The sequence below is a fragment of the Carassius carassius genome, chromosome 44 (genome assembly GCF_963082965.1).
Source record: "Carassius carassius chromosome 44, fCarCar2.1, whole genome shotgun sequence".
Classification (NCBI taxonomy): Eukaryota; Metazoa; Chordata; class Actinopteri; order Cypriniformes; family Cyprinidae; genus Carassius; species Carassius carassius.
In genome coordinates, this window is record NC_081798.1 from 8609900 (window position 1) to 8627584 (window position 17685).

The window sequence follows — 17685 nt, forward strand, 5'->3', positions numbered from 1 at the left end:
TTTGTTGGATTTTTTTTTCTTTTGCCCATTTTATTGTTCACAAGATGAAAATCTTAAATCAGATCACCCCTCAAAAAAGCTGCACAATGAGGTATAATTTGTCAATAGCACTTTCTTTGAAAACAATTTAAATAAAAAAAAAACTGAAAATTATCAACCATAATGGGAGCAAATGTTTCTAGAATTGATAAGCTGCCTTTAAATGCCCACCATGGTTTATATATATACACCACCAAAGAGAAGAAACATCAACTCTCTGCTGAAACAAGCCAGATCAGACAGTTCACACCCAGCTCAAACGCTTAACCTTTGATCCGAGAGATGGATACAATTTATGACTGAATATTTCCAGGCTGGTGTGGCTCCAGATTTTACAGTGCAGCAAACGTTTCAGAGCTCCACAGGCTCTGAGCAACAGAGGCAGAGCGGAAAAACAGCTGAGAGAGAAAGAGAAGAGGAACAGAGCCAGCTGGGGAGGATATCCACATCGGCTGTCTAAAGTTGACTGTAACAAAGTGAGTACTGTAGAGCACCAAGCCCTGCTGAGTACCAGAAATGTCCTCATATTCAAACATAGAATAAAAAAAGACCTGATCCATAAAAGCACAATAAGGAAATTTTCACATAAAGATGATAATCATATATTCTATTTCATGTAATAAAAATAGCATCATAATACATATTAAACATAGTATAAAATTACTCATGATCTATATGCTAAATTTTTTAAAGCAGTCTCACTTTCACCAAGGCTGCATTTATTAAAAACATTATCATTTCCCATTATTTTTATTGTTGAAAGCAGTCGTTCTGCTTGATATTTCGGAGAAAACTACTATTGATTGATGTTTATTTTTTGATAAAGAGTGTTAAAAAAATGCATTTACTAACATTATATATATCTTCGCAGTGTAAAAGATTTTCTATTATGGCAAACGTTATTTGAAATCTACAGCTTTAACAAAATGTACTGTTATTTTTGATTAATGCATACAAGTATTCATCTTTTTTTCTACTTTTCAAGTATATGCTCATTGTAAATAAATAATTTGTGCAATGTTAAAACGGTGTGTGCATGTACTGTACACTTTTCCTCCCCCTCCCCCCTAGACTACCATTCTCACATTAAAACTTTTCCAGCTCCACATGAATGCCTCTATTTCTCCCACTGTCACTTGAAAGGAGGGATGAGATGGAAAAGCAGAGAGTAACAGAAAAAACAAAAGGAAGTGGATAATGCTGGTTGTCCAAACTCTTAGCGACTAGGAAGGATCTGACACCAGCTTCATCCTCTCATAAGTGTCTGATCAGCACCTCAACATCACTCTGAGCTTCCTCAACCTCTGTTCCCATGCAGACATGCTCATTTGGGAGCAGAAAAGAGATTTCATGCTGTGTGTCACTGAAATATGAAAAATGTGTAACAACAACTGAATCTGAATTTGCATTAACTGGTTATCTGAGGGGGCAGCTACACTTAATCAATCCTTGTCTTGGAGGAGATGCAGTTTTCATAACCATGTCTGTATATCATCCTACTGCATTCTCTGTTTATCAGTTTACAGTGCGAACGCCAACTATGTGCATTCCATGACTGAGCTACAATGAGAAAGTAAGATGTAAATTATTTTTAACTCACAGGCTCAAAGAACCTGAGAACCAGCTTTCAGCAATTTCTTTTCCACCAAAATGTTGCTGGTTTTGAGCAAGTGATCAGTCAGAAGATCTACAAACAGAATCGGTCCAAGCTTCCACTGACTAGAGAGGCAAACATTGTTACGTAAATGTTTATCAAGTCAGAGGAAGCTTGGACTTTGTGCGCATAAAGAATTATTGTAGCTTGATAACATTATGGTTGAACCACTGATGTCACATGGAGTATTTTAACAATAGGGCCTTTTGCACCACTTTAGTTCCAGAGCTAAATGTACAGTACTAGAAAGATTTTGTGCAAACTATTTCCCAGTACCATTTAAAGGGTTACATTCGGACCAACAGTGTGTACTAGGAAGTGATGTAAGCCGGTCGACAGCGATGTCATCTGTGCACGATGTTAAACAATCTTAAAGAAGAACAATGTTAACAACAGGAGGATGGAGGACGCTGTGATAGGAGCTGTGTTTTTGTTGTGTCTCGCGGGTTTCACAATAATGGACATGGAATGTCGACATATACGTAAATCGATTGAAAGAACGTAAAGGAGGACTAAGAATCTCCAATGACAACTAAATGCCAATCAAATGAATGCCAATCAATGTCTAATTAAGTCATGGTTAGTACCAGTTGTGCTGGTTAGACACTGGTCTGGAGTAGGTTCTAATTTAGTTCTCGAAAAAAGCAGTCCGGTACTAAAAATCTCACCAAGCTCCAGCAGTGAGAAAAAGCCCAAAAGTGGGTAGTTCCACAATTAGTTCTGGAACTATGAAAAGGTTCCCGTGGTGCGAAAAGCCCTAATATCCTTCCAACTTTTCGGGGCTTTGAACTTGTCAGGTGTGTTGCTGTCTATGCAGGGTAAGAAAGCTCTTGGATTACATCAAAAATATCTTAATTTGAACTATCCCTTTAATAAATTAACCATTACATTAAATGTATAATAAATATGAATTGTTTTTTCATTTTCTTTCCAATCTATTTTGGGCCAGTCCAGACACAATGAGTTGTTCAAAAATGAGGACATTAGTAGTTTTCGGATTCAAAACCAGCTGGATTAAAAACCTAGCACAGTATTGGTTGAACTAAAGAGCAAATATTGTCTTGAAGGGATAGTTCACCCAAAAATGAAAATTATGTCATTAATAACTTACCCTCATGTTGTACCAAACCAGTAAGACCTCCATTTATCTTTGGAACACAGTTTAAGATATTTTAGACTTAGTCCGAGAGTATACTGTCCATATCCAGAAAGGTAATAAAAACATCTTCAAAGTAGTCCATGTGACATCAGAGGGTCAGTTAGAATTTTTTGAAGCATCGAAAATACATTTTGGTCCAAAAATAGCAAAAACTACGACTTTATTCAGCATTGTGTTCTCTTCCGTGTCTGTTGTAAGACAGTTCAAAACAAAGCAGTTTGTGATATCCGGTTCAACAACGAATCACTCAATGTAACCGAATTTTTTTAACCAGTTCACCAAATCAAACTGAATCGTTTTAAATGGTTCGCGTCTCCAATACGCATTAATCCACAAATGACTTAAGCTGTTAACTTGTTTAATGTGGATGACACTCCCTCTGAGTTCAAACAAACCAATATCCCGGAGTAATGCATGTACTCAAACAGTACACTGACTGAACTGCTGTGAAGAGAGAACTGAAGATGAACACCGAGCCGAGCCAGATAATGACTCGTTCACGAGTCAAGAACCGTTTCAAGAATTCGTTTACATCGAATGATTTGTTCGCGAACCGGATATGACAAACTGCTTTGTCTTACAACAGACACGGAAGAGTGCTGACAATGCTGAATAAAAGTCGTAGTTTTTGCTATTTTTGGACCAAAATGTATTTTCGATGCTTCAAAAAATTCTAACCGACCCTCTGATGTCACATGGACTACTTTGATGATGTTTTTCTTACCTTTCTGGACAGTATACCGTACACACAGCTTCAATGGAGGGACTGAGAGCTCTCGGACTAAATCTAAAATATCTTAAATTGGTCTTACGGGTTTGGAACAACATGAGGGTGAGTTAATAATGAAATAATTTTGCAAATTGGGCGAACTAACCCTTTAATCTAATAGGAAATACGCAATGTTCCATATTACAATGTATTTTCAGCATTTTAAATGCTGACAGAGAAAGAACACAAAGATCTTGAAAACATTAAACAGTAAAACAAATAATTAGATCAAGACGTGTCAGCTGCTTTAGGATTTACCAGACCTCCAACTCACCAGAAAAGGGACTTCTTGTGCAAGATATCATGTAGCTGTCTCTGGCTGAGCTGGTCCAGACGGGAGAACTCGTACTGGGGGCTGAACTCTGCTGGAGCGGGGGTGCTGAAGCGCACTTCGAAAGAAGAAGTGGGAAAGTCCACCTGAAAATACAAGGAGTGTTTTATTGAAAATGAGCCACGGTATTAACAATGGAGGGTTTAAACACACAAAGCAATAGTCAAAAGAAACAGCTGTAAGTCTGAGCTGAATCTAATGGCAATGCAATTTCACGTTTTACTTAGGAAACTTAAATGGTCAAATAAAAAGTGCAATGAGATCATATTCAAAATTTGGCTGTCACCTGCAAAATCAATGGAAGCATTTCACAGATATTTAATAAATCAATCTACCCTAATAGGCATCTTATAAAGAAAACCAAATCACAGGTCAAATTTACTCTAGCTCATGGGTTGCAAAGATGGCACAAGAGTGAAATTAGGAGGTTTATGATCCAAAGCAAACACTGAGGTTCACGGTCACGGCTGGCAGCAGTTAACACGAGTGCTGAAAGCCATAACAGCACCATGAACAGCTGAGGCTTTCACCTTTAACATGCCAAGTTAAATACCACTAACAATAAATTTTAACATCAGAGATCCAATATACATTCATCTAAAGACAAACGGAAACTACAACCACATGCACCCAGTGCCAATTTTTTTTTTCTCTTGAAAATCAAGAAAACAATGAAAAAAGCTTTCAATGAAAGCAAATGACAGGGAAATCTGTGTCTGTTTTCCCACTTCTCTCAGCTCGGGTTGAAATCAGTCCAGTCTTTATTGCCATATGCCTCTCAGCATCACACTTCATCCATTAGCAGAGCAGAACACACAAGTCCCTCATCCATTTCATGACCTTCACACCAAATGTTTCTCCCATAAGGCAAGTCAGTTCAATCAGCGGCATTCTTGGTTACACAGCTGGGCAGCTATTTCCTACTCGGGCAATTAAAATTATTTGGGGCAGACAATGCATTAAATTGTTCATAAATTAGAAGTGTATTTTGTGTTTGTGAAAATTAGATAAGCCATTTAACCTGACTACTGTAAATCTACATGCATAAAAATCCTATTAGAATGAAGGAAAAGCAAAATCTCCAAAACAAATCAACAAAACTTGTCATGCTTCAAAAATTCTTAATGCTTCAAACTTAGCTATAAAATCTGACAATGATACAGTTTTTAGCTTAATTAAAAAAAATTGTCTAATTAAATTGTTCTCAACCAGGGGGGCCCCAATAAATATTACAATTATTTACAAATTATTTTTTATTACTTTTTAAACAAATCTAAATAATCCTAAAACACTAAAAATAAAGATGTTCCACAACAAACTGAATATTTATCTATTTTTGTATCTATAATTACTGGTAATTTCAATTACAAAGCACCAGAGGTAGACTACATATCAGCTTTAAATATCAGGCTTCTGATATATTGTCTTTTGACCAAAAAAAAAACAAAAAAAAAACACTAACACATAAAATGACAAAGCTTAACAATCAATTTTAACAGACAATATATATATATATATATATATATATATATATATATATATATATATATATATATATATATAAACAAACAGGCATTGTATGCTCATTTACTCCATCAGTACCTTGCAATAATTAAATACTTGTCAACTGAAAAGTAGGACTTAGTTCAGCATGAAAGCCTCAATAATATTTACTTACTGAAAACAAAAAAGGAAAAGAGTGTGAAAAATGGGGTCAGAGAAAGTGAAAGAATAAAACAGCAATGGATAAGAGATGGAGAGAAGCTAAATGGAACAAGCGCACATTATTATCGTTTTAACGAGTCCCAGATGTGTCATTAGACCCAGATGCATCTTTTGGCTTAACAGGCAGATTGCAGGGACTGACTGAGGGAAATCTGCCACCTCACACTGAATAACCCCAGCACCTAAATGAGGGGCAGAACCTACTGAATAGGCACAGGACCAGGCTTCGCTCCCAGTTTAAACTGCACAGCCCACTGCCCTTAGACAAAGCCTTGCCATTCGGGCACAAAAGAGCCCTACTGGCACTACTATGGGCTAGTTTGGCACACAGAGATGGCAGAAAGAAGAGCTGGGATTGTATAGTAGGAGGCCTGTCTGGAGGGTGGGAATTTCACAGAGGTCCATCCGAGTGAAGAGAAAAACCATGCACACACGTGATTTGCCACAGCGTTTCAGAACAATACCAACGGGGAGGATGTTTACAAAGAGCAGCGTTGAAATGTCACGTCTGAATGTGTTAAGGGAGGATATTGCATGTGGAGGAAGTGGTGACTAAGTGTGCACAAGATCTAAGGTGATGTCTCAGGTGTTTGTGACGATCGTCTGAGTACAGTCCTGATCGGTTGGAAAACTTTTCTCAAGGGGACATCTGTAAAAGGAAATTTACATGCCACCTCAGTGATAAAACTCATGGATTTTGATGGCGATTTATTCACAGTGGAGAAGCAAATTCTGTGATCCTACAAACCCGGAAACGCACTGCTTACTTCCTTAGTGTGCTAGAAATAAAATGTGATATGCATGGAGTCATAAGAATGTTATACCAATTTTTTTGGGTTCAGCTAACATTGAGAAATTAATACTTTTATTCAAAAGGAATCCATTGAAATGATCAAAAGTGACTGTAAAGACATTTATAATGTTAAAAAACATTTCCATTAAAAAAAATGCTTTCTGTTCATCAAACAATATTAAGCAGGATATCGGTTTTTGACATTGATAAGAAATGGTTCACAGAATTATTTCTAAAGGATCATGGGACACTGAAATTCAGCTTTGCCATAACAAGAAAAAGATATTTTAAATATACCAAAATAGAAATCAGCTTATTAAACTGTGGTAGTATTTCACAATATTATTGTTTTTACTGTATCCTTAAATTTATCCTTCATAAGCATGGGACTTGAAAAAAAAAAAAAAAAGTTTGGTCATTTGGTCATGTCTGATTCAAAGCAAAACAAGTTTTATGTTACTAGTTATTATCTTATACAGAAGGGCTGATGTCCTTTTGCAGCAACAAAATCAGAATGAAATATGTAGTTTTAGGTTGTCAAACGGTTTCCTATGCTTATTTTGCCTAGGGCTGTTTAGATGCACATGAAAGTGAAAATTCTGTATCTATCCGTCTCTCTCTCTTTCTCTGCAGATCAACCTGACCTACTTTTAGGACATTTTGCAAGTAGCGGGACAGTTCCTTCCTACATTTCAATTTGCACACTAGCCTAACTCTATTACTGCTGAAGTTACGAGCCAAGGAGAAAAGCTCCATTACACATATACCTTCATTATTATTATTATTATTTTTTTTACATATAATCTAACTAGACATGCCTTAAAAAATATACTGCATAACCCTTTGAGGTCTAAGGGTATTTTTGGGGCCTGGAGAAGTTTTGTCATGCCCTGACATTGGTGCTTTTTTCAGTTTCTTATAAACATCTAAATGGGTAAAGTCCAATCTCACTGTAATCAGCACAAACTGGGCTATAATAATAATAATAATAATAATAATAATAATAATAATAATAATAATAATGTGAGCAGCATGTATGCACATGATTGTGTTTTTGAGAAACAAAAATGTTATGCGTGGTTAGTGAAAAACTAAAAATGTTAAATCACTTGAATAAGGCAAAAAAACACATACAGAATATTGGTTCCCGGGACTTTTGAGAACTTGTTTACTCACTTACAGAAAGCAATTTATTGATTTAAATTTTCTAAGACACTTTTTGTTTGTAAAAGTCATATGTGAGTAGGTGTCAACTATCATAAATATCATTGTGATTTACACTTGAGAAGACAAAGACCTACATAATGAGCTGCATAATGAGCCTTTCAGTCATCTGTGTCACTGAGAGGGAAGAGTTACAAGAAAGAATGTGAGGACAAAATGTATATAATTTTATGTTTGTAGTTCATTTAGAATATATTTAATTATCCCACAACATAATTTAATATCCACTTGCGAGTGCAGTTAAACAGTTTATTAGTAAAAATCAAAGCTGACTTTCAAAGCTGAATTTTTTGCATCATTACTCCAGTCACACAATCCTTCAGAAATCCTTTTAACAATCTGATTTTCTACAAAAAAAAAAAAAAAAAAAAACATTTATTGTTATTATTATCATTATTGTTATGATTGTTGAAAAGAGCTGAGAATATTTTTTTTTAAACAATTTTTTTTTGTGGGGGGGGGGGGGGTAAATTGAAAACGCCACTGTTTGTTTCATTTATATTATTTACATCAAGCTTTTGAATGGTATTGCAGTGTATATTGTTATTGAAACTTCATAGTGTTTCACTTGATTATACATTTAGTCAGGAATTATAGTTTGGAAAAAGTCTAACCAATAAAATGTTTGCACGTTATTTGAAAAATAGTACAAGTGTGTATATATATATATATATATATATATATATATATATATATATATATAAATAAAAGAGACTTACTCATGTTTATGATCTCTGCTGAATAAAGCGCTTCGTTCTTTTTTTTTTCTGAGGAAATCCAAATCTCAAATCCTGATGTAATCCACATCACATCTTGTCTTCTGTTATGGGCGTATTGAAGCCGCGTGCTTCAGTGAAACATTAGAATCTGAATAGAGCGTTCAGAGCGGGGGCGTGGTCACATTAGAAGATAATGAAGGGAGACGTGAAAAACAGACATTGCGTTGTTTTCATATGGATTACTTTATCACAGAATATTTGTTTTCAGCAGCACTTGTATGGTTTAAAAGTAGACATGTCAGGCTTTCTATAGATTTATCTCTCATGTCTCTTCGTTGAGTATTCACTGAGTTATAGTTCATTTTATTGACGCGTTTGTAAATTAAGATCACCGCAGACAAAGGCTGCAGACAGCACACCTTGTTTGTTATCTTTATTTTATAAATGCACAGAGTTTTGTTATGTCTGTATACAAAAAAAAATAGACCCTTTACAGATTCGATTGATGTATTGCTCTTATCTGTACGATCAAAACTGAAAGTGTAATGGGTGTAGATACATAAGGGTTAAGGGCCTGTTTGGCACAAGGCAACCTCCTGGATAAAAGACAGATCAACCACATTGTAGGAGGAGAAGGAGAAAAATAAGTGTATGGAAGAGGAGTGAGTTGTGAGTAATGCGAGTTTACTGAGAACGTGAGTGAGTCAGAGTTAAGAGTAATAGAGTATGAAGTATGACAAGTGGGAAACGGTTTGCTTTATGATTACACTTTGGATTGAGCAAAAGGCCGAACCTGAAGGATGACGCTGTCTGGCTGGCTGAAGTTGGGCATACTGGAGCGAGCGTTTCCACTGCCGGGGGTTGAAGGCCAGAGACCCAGAAGCTTCCTCCCACATGTCAGAACACTAAGGAAGAGGGAAAACAGGGTCAGAAAACACCTAACATCCGCTTATGGATGCAGAATATGGATAATTAGACACTTGACCTCAGTATATGTCTTTATCTTTTAAACAAAGGTAAAGTGCTGTCAAACTATTTATTATGATTAATCGCATGCAGACTGCATGCTGATTATAGACATGCATGTATATTTAAGAAAAATGTTATATTTAAATTAAATATTAAATATGTACATACATACATACATACATACATACATACATACACACACACACACACATATTTTCAAAATAGAATTCTAAAGCAAACATTTCAGCCTTCCTAAGAATGATATAAAATCAATAACTTATGTAATCTCTACTTTTTTTTTGTGACAGATCAAACTTCCATGAAGATGCAAGTCAAAAGGATGAAAAGTTTCAAGTATGACATATTACATACATTTATTTAGTTGGACTTAGATGTGTGTATTTACAAAGCTTTAAATATATCAATCTGTTTTTCAATTTGCCACTGGTGCGCATAAAAAAAAAAAAACTGCACTAATTTGCGTGTTTGTGATGTTTGTAGGCCGCACTAAACTTGCAGATGTCAGCCTGTTCTGATCACCACAACTGATTTGCTATAGGAGGTGAGTATCAGCAGAACTCTAGTGCTTAAAGAGTCTGTTTTCATGCCCTCCATTTTAATATGCACTCTTGCCATTATTAATGACACACAATAAAGAATGCACAAAATAAAGTCTGCCAGCAATTAAAAAAAAATATATCCGTGCTTACTGTCTGAAGTTGAATAAGGGCATGGTGACCCAACCCAAAGCCTCCATGCTGCGTTTCTGCTTGCTCTTTTCCTCCGCACCTCCAGGGGGCGGTAGAGGGGTGGCATATAGCGTCACAGTCAGCTGTGACTCCCTCGGTAACTGATTGATCTGGATGGGGAAGCAAACTCTGTATTTTGAAAGACAAAATTAAAATTAGTATAAAACCAATTTGAAACATGTTTGAGATAATGCTTCCGTTAAGGATAAAATTGGAATTCAAACGGTTTCTCAAACCTAAGAACAACAAAATAAATGCAACATATTGTTTTTAAACACCTACACTTGGGAGTTATAATAGTATAACTCACACCTACATGCATGAGACTAAATATATTTACCAGGATGGAGAGAAGAAAAAAAAGTGACAACTGTCCACTAAAAATATCCCTGAACAATACCAAAGCTACAGTAAGGCGGCAGAGTACAAAAACAGCCACAGGAAGTTGAGCTGCATGTGCTATTTTCAAATATGATGTCTGTAATACTTGGTAAACAAGCTTAGATCTAACTTGTTCAAACACCAGGCCATTTATTTTTGACAAACCTCAAAGAGATAGTGTCTATGGGACTGTATAGTGTGTGTGGATTGGTGTCAGGCTCACCTCTGGTCCCACACCACCAGGTGGAAGAGATATTTGCTGACCGCCTGTTTACTGGTGTGCTGGGGGGCACAAAGCTCCACATCGCCATGGGTGAGAGAACAGGACAGGAAGAAATTTTCATAGCTGTAGATGGGTTATGTGAAAAAGAGAGAGAAAGACAAAAGAGGGTGAGATCATCAAATGGCAGCAAGTTACACCTAATGGAAACCAAGATATTTGGGATATTAAAATCACTGAGAACCTTCCTTTGCAGGGAGGTGCTGCTAGCCTGATAAGCATTGTGACCAAATTGAGCTAAACTCGGAGACTCCATGAGTTAGATGTAGGAATTATAATTTCAGTCTAGTTTTAGGCACTGAACAAACTGATTCTTCAAGATGATTCGACTCAAAAGAACGACCCATTCACAAATCAGACTTCGATACTCCAAAGACCTCCAGTCAGAGCCAGATTATCCATAAGGGCACTTGTGCCAGTGCCCAGGGGCACCAACCATTCACAACAACTAGGGGGGCACCAAATGACACAAGCTTTAAAAATATTTTTTCATAAATTGTTTTATTATTAACTTGAAATTCATAACTCGTTTATGAACACCAACTTAACAACAACAATAATAATAATAAATTATAAATAAATAAAGATTAAATGACCACCATCAGTCCCCCCTTTCCAACCCCAATCTGTCAGAGTTGAGTTGGTCCACAACAAGTATGCGCAAATGTGTAATTTTTTTAACGGCTACAGAAAATGAATCAAAATGGACAGATGTCAATTGAGTGGTTTTGCAAAAAGAAAGTAAAAGACAGACAAGGACGCTACAATTCAAAATGTTCCAGGGATCGAAAGTTTTTTAAAAAACGAGTGAAGAATGACCTCAGGACGACAATGACACAGAAGTGATTGACTGCACTCTCCCTGTTTACCATTGAAGTTAAAGTTAAAACATTACCGTCTACAGCCGCGAGAGGGCGCTCTATGCTGCTCAGTGCTCCTGTAGTCTACACTTAAGGACATAGAGCGCCCTCTCGCGGCTGTAGACGGTAATGTTGTCTCTTGTTTCTTGGTTCTAAATAAATGCGACTTATAGTCCAGTGCGACTTATGTATGTTTTTTTCCTTGTCATGACGTATTTTTGGACTGATGCGACTTATACTTAGGTGCGACTTATAGTCCGAAAAATACGGTAGTTGGACAAGTTAATAAATTACATTTGAGAAATCACCTTAATTATGTCTAGGGAGGGGGGGGGGGCTTTTGAGGTATAGTGCCCAGGGGCACCACACTGTCTTAATACCACCCTGCCTCCAGTGAATGCTGCATTGTCAAGTGCTTCAGTGAAAACTGAAAAAAAGACCTATGTAGTAATATAACTCACAAATCATATAGACTAGGTTTAAGTCGCTATGATGGTGATTTTGCTACTTTTCTTTTTGAAGCGGGTGAAAAGGGTTACTACACCCCAAAATGAAAATGTTGTCATTAATTCCTTACCCTCATGTGGTCCCAAACCCATAAGACCTTCATTCATCTTTGGAACACAAATTAAGATATTTTTGATGCATTCTGAGAGCTCTCTGACCCTCCCATAGACAGCAATGTATGTAACATGATCAACATTCAGAAACATAGCAAGCGGATGGGTAAAATAATCCATGTGACATCAGGGGTTCCACCGTAATGTTATGATGCTATGAGAATACTTTTTGTACACAAAGAAAACAAAAATAATTAAACAATTTGTCTCCTCTGCGTCACTGTAGCGTCATTATGGAGAGTATCCACTTTTTTGGCATTTGACTATGATTTTGACTCTTCAAATTCATTTTACTTCTGTATTTACACAGCTTTAGATAGATCAATCAGTTTTTCAATTTGCCACTGGTGCACAAAAAAAAAACTGCACTAATTTGAGTGTTTGTGATGTTTGTAGGCCACACTAAACTTGCAGATGTCAGCCTGTTCTGATCACCACAACTGATTTGCTGTAGGAGGCGAGTATCAGCAGAACTCTAGTGCTTAAAGAGTCTGTTTTCATGCCCTCCATTTTAATATGCACTAATGGCATTACCATTAATGACAAAAATGCACAAACCCATAAGACCTTCATTCATCTTTGGAACACAAATTAAGATATTTTTGGTGCATTCTGAGAGCTCTCTGACCCTCCCATAGACACCAAAGTAACACAATCAACATCCAGAAACGTAGCAAGCTGATGGGTAAAATAATCCATGTGACATCAGGGGTTCAACCATAATTTTACGATGCTACAAGAATACCTTGTACACAAAGAAAACTAAATTAAAACAATTTGTTTCCTCTGTGTCACCGTAGCGTCATTATGGAGAGTATCCACTGAATGCAAACAGCATATGCTGTTATGTGTCAGCCACACTAAACGGACAAAAGTAAAAGTCTTTTTATACACAAAGTATTCTCATAGCTTCGTAAAATTAAGGTTGAACCCCTGATGTCACATAGATGATTTAACTTATCTCCTTGCTACATTTCTGGACGTTGATCGTGTTACTTATAGAGCTGTCTATGAGAGATTCAGAGAGCTCTCAGAATGCATTGAAAATATCTTAACTTACGGGTCTTACGGGTTTGGGATGACATGAGGGTGAGTAATTAATGACAACATTTTCATTTTGGGGTGGAGTAACCCTTTAAAAGCTCCAGTTACCTTTAATGGCAGTTGCACAGACAAGCACTTATTTTTTTTTTTACAAAATTTTCCATTAGTGTTTAACAGAAGAAGGTCATTCAATGAATAAATGAAAGTACTTTCATTTTTGGGTCAACTTATTTTAAATTTCAAATGAATCATCTTAAAGCACTGACTGAGAAAATGCAAATAGTGTGCATGATTTAGAAGAGCAGCATAAAAAATGTGTTCAAGTCTGCATTAAATTTAGTGACATTTTTGCCATTACTGTGTGACTTTTTTTGACCATGACAAATCCACAAAGTTCCATGTGACTAGCACAGGTTTTACTTTGTTTTGTGTAGGTAGCTGAGATTTTAATGCAAGAGGAGTGTTGTGTGGGGTTAATTTTCTACCAATTACATAGGTGTATAAAAATAAGAAAAGAAAATATGTACATTTTAAAATATGTATGTTTAAATATGTATGTTTTTCTGGCAAGATCTTATTAAACAAGTGTTTCACAAAGTTTACCAAGTAAAATCCTCATCTGGTAATAAACAAAATAGAGAGGGGGGGGGTCAATTCTTTAGAAATTAAAGAGATACTCCACCCCAAAATTTTCATTTTGGGATGAAGTATCCCTTTAAGTCTATCCTAAACACACATTATTCTATAATTGGGTTTGCTAGCTAATTTAATGGCTGTGGAAACCCTGCTCCCTTTTCCCAACTTCTCTCTCCTAATCCCAACATTATCCGATGTTCTCCCACATCATTCAACTTCAATTCAAGCACTTATAGAGACTCCTAAATGGGAAATGAACTCTCCTGAGGCCCACTGAAATAGAAGGAAAACATTCCCAAGCTAAATGGAATACCAGAGAGGAAAGAAAAACGTGATTGAAATACTAATGTCACTAATCTTAATACTGATCGGAGGATCCACAAAAACACTGCAGAGGAAAAACCAATATGGTTATCGTCTCCTAGAAATCATTTGACCATATTCATATTTTAAATAGACCTTTCACACTGATCCGCCCGTCTGATTGACTCTAATTGCCTAAAGCAGATGGGATGCAAGAGAACGTAAACCCTCCATCACCACTGCACAGGTGCCTGGTACGCAGCCTTCCCTTTGCCTGGCCTCCAGAGGTCAAAGGTTATGCTGAGTTCCCATATACGTTTCTTTGTGATGGCTTGTTTCACAATCAGCATCAGTTTCAGAGGGAGACAAAGAGCACTAGTTCAGGTCAGTGGGTGGGAGAGACCATTCCTGTGCTGTGTGGGGGAAGGGAAGGGGCTGTATTATTTTATTACTGAATGACTGGGAGAGGTGTAGTGACATTTAGGGTTGGCCAGCATCTGTCTCCATGCTGGTGGGAGTGGTCGCCACAGTTCTGGCTTAGGATGGAGGGTAAAGAAAACTGAAAAAAAAGGGAATGCCATTCTTAAGAGCCCTCTCTGTAGATCGTAACACCAAATAATCCTGCTGGATTACAGAAGGGGATCGGCAGTGTGGACAGCTGGTGTACAGCTGCATCTCTTCTTCCAGACTAGTCTACTTTTCCTGTATAATTTCCACAGAACTCCATCTAAAAATGCAACAGTCAGGTTTTTTTGATCTACATTAATGATATTTTGTAGATTTTCTTGTCCTAAGCAAATGAATTCATGAAAGTGATCAACAGATGGAGCATGCAATCTGCTGGGAAAGCAGCACTTACTGAACAAATAAAAAAGGGCTACTTAACACAAGACAAAGCAAGAATTATTTTTCTGATAAATGCATATTGTGGCACTTTCGAATCGGTTTTATTTGCCTTAATGTTAGAAGATTTGTCTACTTTTTCCTTCTCAGTAATGACAGCATGTAATATAATATGATGGAAAGTCTTGTTAAAAACCTGTCATTCCGGATGGCTGATCTGTTTGCATTTGCAAAACAAACAAGAATGCTCACTAGTGCAAATCTGAACTCGTTCAAATTGTCAAAACAAACCACTTTTCATATTTTTTTTTCTACAGAAGGCAATCTTCCATGTTCCTTTGTTTTTAGCAACACCCACATTACTTTGTGCTACGTGAACACAGTGCACAGCTGACAACAAACAATCAAGTATTACAGTAAACATTACCGTTCAAAAGTTTGGGGTCATCAAAATGTATTTGAACATCTTTATAACCACCGAAAGTTCAAAAGATCACCATTTATTTGAAATGGTACTTTTTGTAAAAAGATGCCTCACTTTTGATCACAACCTTGCTGAACAAATATCATTCATTTCTTTAAAAATCTATGTAATGTTTAAACATTTTTAAATTGATTTCCCAAGGTGATGAAACCAAAACAAGAAATATAGCACTACCTGGCAGCCCATGTGATAGGGATGCGATGAGCTGCATAAATGCTGAAGGAAAGCACATTGGTGACCATTCCAGCTTCCTGTATGGGGGCTGTGGATCTGCTGCTGTGTGGCATGGTGTGGAAATTAGCATTGAAAGTGCTGCAGTACAGCTCCACAAGATCCAAGATGGCTGCAGTTAACTTCTCCACAATTGCCACTGTAAGGTGGAAAAAATGGGTTATGTTGTTTACATACAAATTTTGATGTCAATACTTTTTAGAATGCTAGATTCTTACTGTACATTATCCCTAACATGAAGCTTTTTCATATCTTATACATTTTATGTTCACAAACACTGAATGGAGCAGCAGTACGAATTCAAATGTTAAAGCTGGAAGGACATTAGTTGTAAGTGTCATGGACAAGGCTGCATCCTTCCTGTTTATGCCTGTTTGAGATCACAGACTTCCTCGTAACAGGATGCTACATAAACACTCTTCCAACAAACAAGACACACTTTAACATATCCTCAACCGTCTTACCCCAGGAAGAGTCCAAATCTACCAGTCAAGTTTGGACACGCTTGAGTTGACTGACTGATTTGATACGTTTAAGATGGATTTTCATAGATTTATATTAAGTTTGAGTCTGGAACAAGGATGGAAACATCAAAAATATTTATAAAGGGCATTTGAAAAGTAGCCAAATTCTCGTTTATAATTAAGCTATAAAAAAACACCTATAAGTCATCATAACTATGAACAGTTTGGAAGTATAGTCATCAAAACTATAAAATAACACAAATGGAATTTATATGAACAGAAGTTATGATTTTTGAGAATTATGTAGCAACCAAAAATCTTAATATATAAAGGTTAGGTTTATAAAGGCTAAATGTTTCACTGATAGTGTATGCTTCAGTTTGACACAAAAATCAAAAGAGCAGTATGACCAGAAGCACCGTACCTCGGTTTTCTCTCTTCACCAAGACACTGACATCCTAAAAAAATTAACACAGAAACATACACACTCTTAAGCATGAATACAGAAAGAGAGTCATGCTAAACTATGTCTAAAGTGAAAATGAAACTAGTAAAACCAGAAAACATTAATCCATGGGTGTTTCTAGCAGTTATTTCTTGCAGTTTCAAAGGTTAGCGGTTTGAGCAAGGTAGAGAATTGTCGCTCTACTCATTTAAGGAACTAGAAGCAGCAAAAGCTGCATGTTTGCAGCACTGTGTCTCTCGTGTCTCAGACGAGATTAGCCAGCACAGCAGTATGTACAGTACATCAGATTTCTAAAACATTTCCCACGTAATGTTTGTGACTAAGTGAGTGTTCAAAGGTACCACCTTCTGCACTTTAGGTTGTAGTCTGCATGGGCAAGCTGGCAGCTGGTTTAAGGCAGCAGTGATGTCAGGTGTTTCAACAGCTGCTAGAGAAGAACACAAGGCCTTCACAGACTGCACTAACCGCTCCACATGCAATGGCAACTCAACCTGCAAATGACAAAAGACATTGAGAAAAAAAATTACTGAATTAATTTTCTGTAATTAAAAGTATAAAAATTTTAAATACTATTAAAACATTGTTCATATATATTTCAGCTTTAGTACATTTTTAGTAGTTACACTAAACAAAAATTAGAAGTGTTGCATTGTCAATTTTCTGAAATAAAAGTATTTTCTTTTTATTATTTCAACTAATTGAACCCATATTTTTAATGGTTTTAGTTAGCTATAACAACTAGGGCTTCATGATAATTGGAATGTTCCGTAATCAGCAGTAAATCTCCATCACCTGCGCACTTTCACATAGAGCCATGTTCACTGACAAGCTGCACAAAAACATTATCATATTTTGCTCAGCTTGTCAGTGAACAATGGCTAGGTGTAGTTAATGCTGCTCCATGTGAAAGCGCGCAGGTGATGGAGATTTACTGCTGATTAC

The 17685-nt window shown here is 36.6% G+C and overlaps 1 protein-coding gene across 1 annotated transcript in view; it reads right to left on the reverse strand.

Annotated features, from left to right (window-relative positions):
• The window catches only part of LOC132126681 (phosphatidylinositol 4-phosphate 3-kinase C2 domain-containing subunit beta-like), a 43652-nt gene that overhangs the window by 13899 nt on the left and 12068 nt on the right, over positions 1-17685 (reverse strand). The window contains exons 9-15 of the mRNA XM_059538102.1: positions 17088-17234; positions 16702-16735; positions 15757-15952; positions 10736-10858; positions 10093-10260; positions 9207-9318; positions 3896-4038 (exon numbers count right to left, since the gene is read on the reverse strand). Of these exons, the coding sequence (XP_059394085.1) occupies positions 3896-4038; positions 9207-9318; positions 10093-10260; positions 10736-10858; positions 15757-15952; positions 16702-16735; positions 17088-17234 (923 nt within the window). The remainder of the gene's footprint in view (positions 1-3895; positions 4039-9206; positions 9319-10092; positions 10261-10735; positions 10859-15756; positions 15953-16701; positions 16736-17087; positions 17235-17685) is intronic.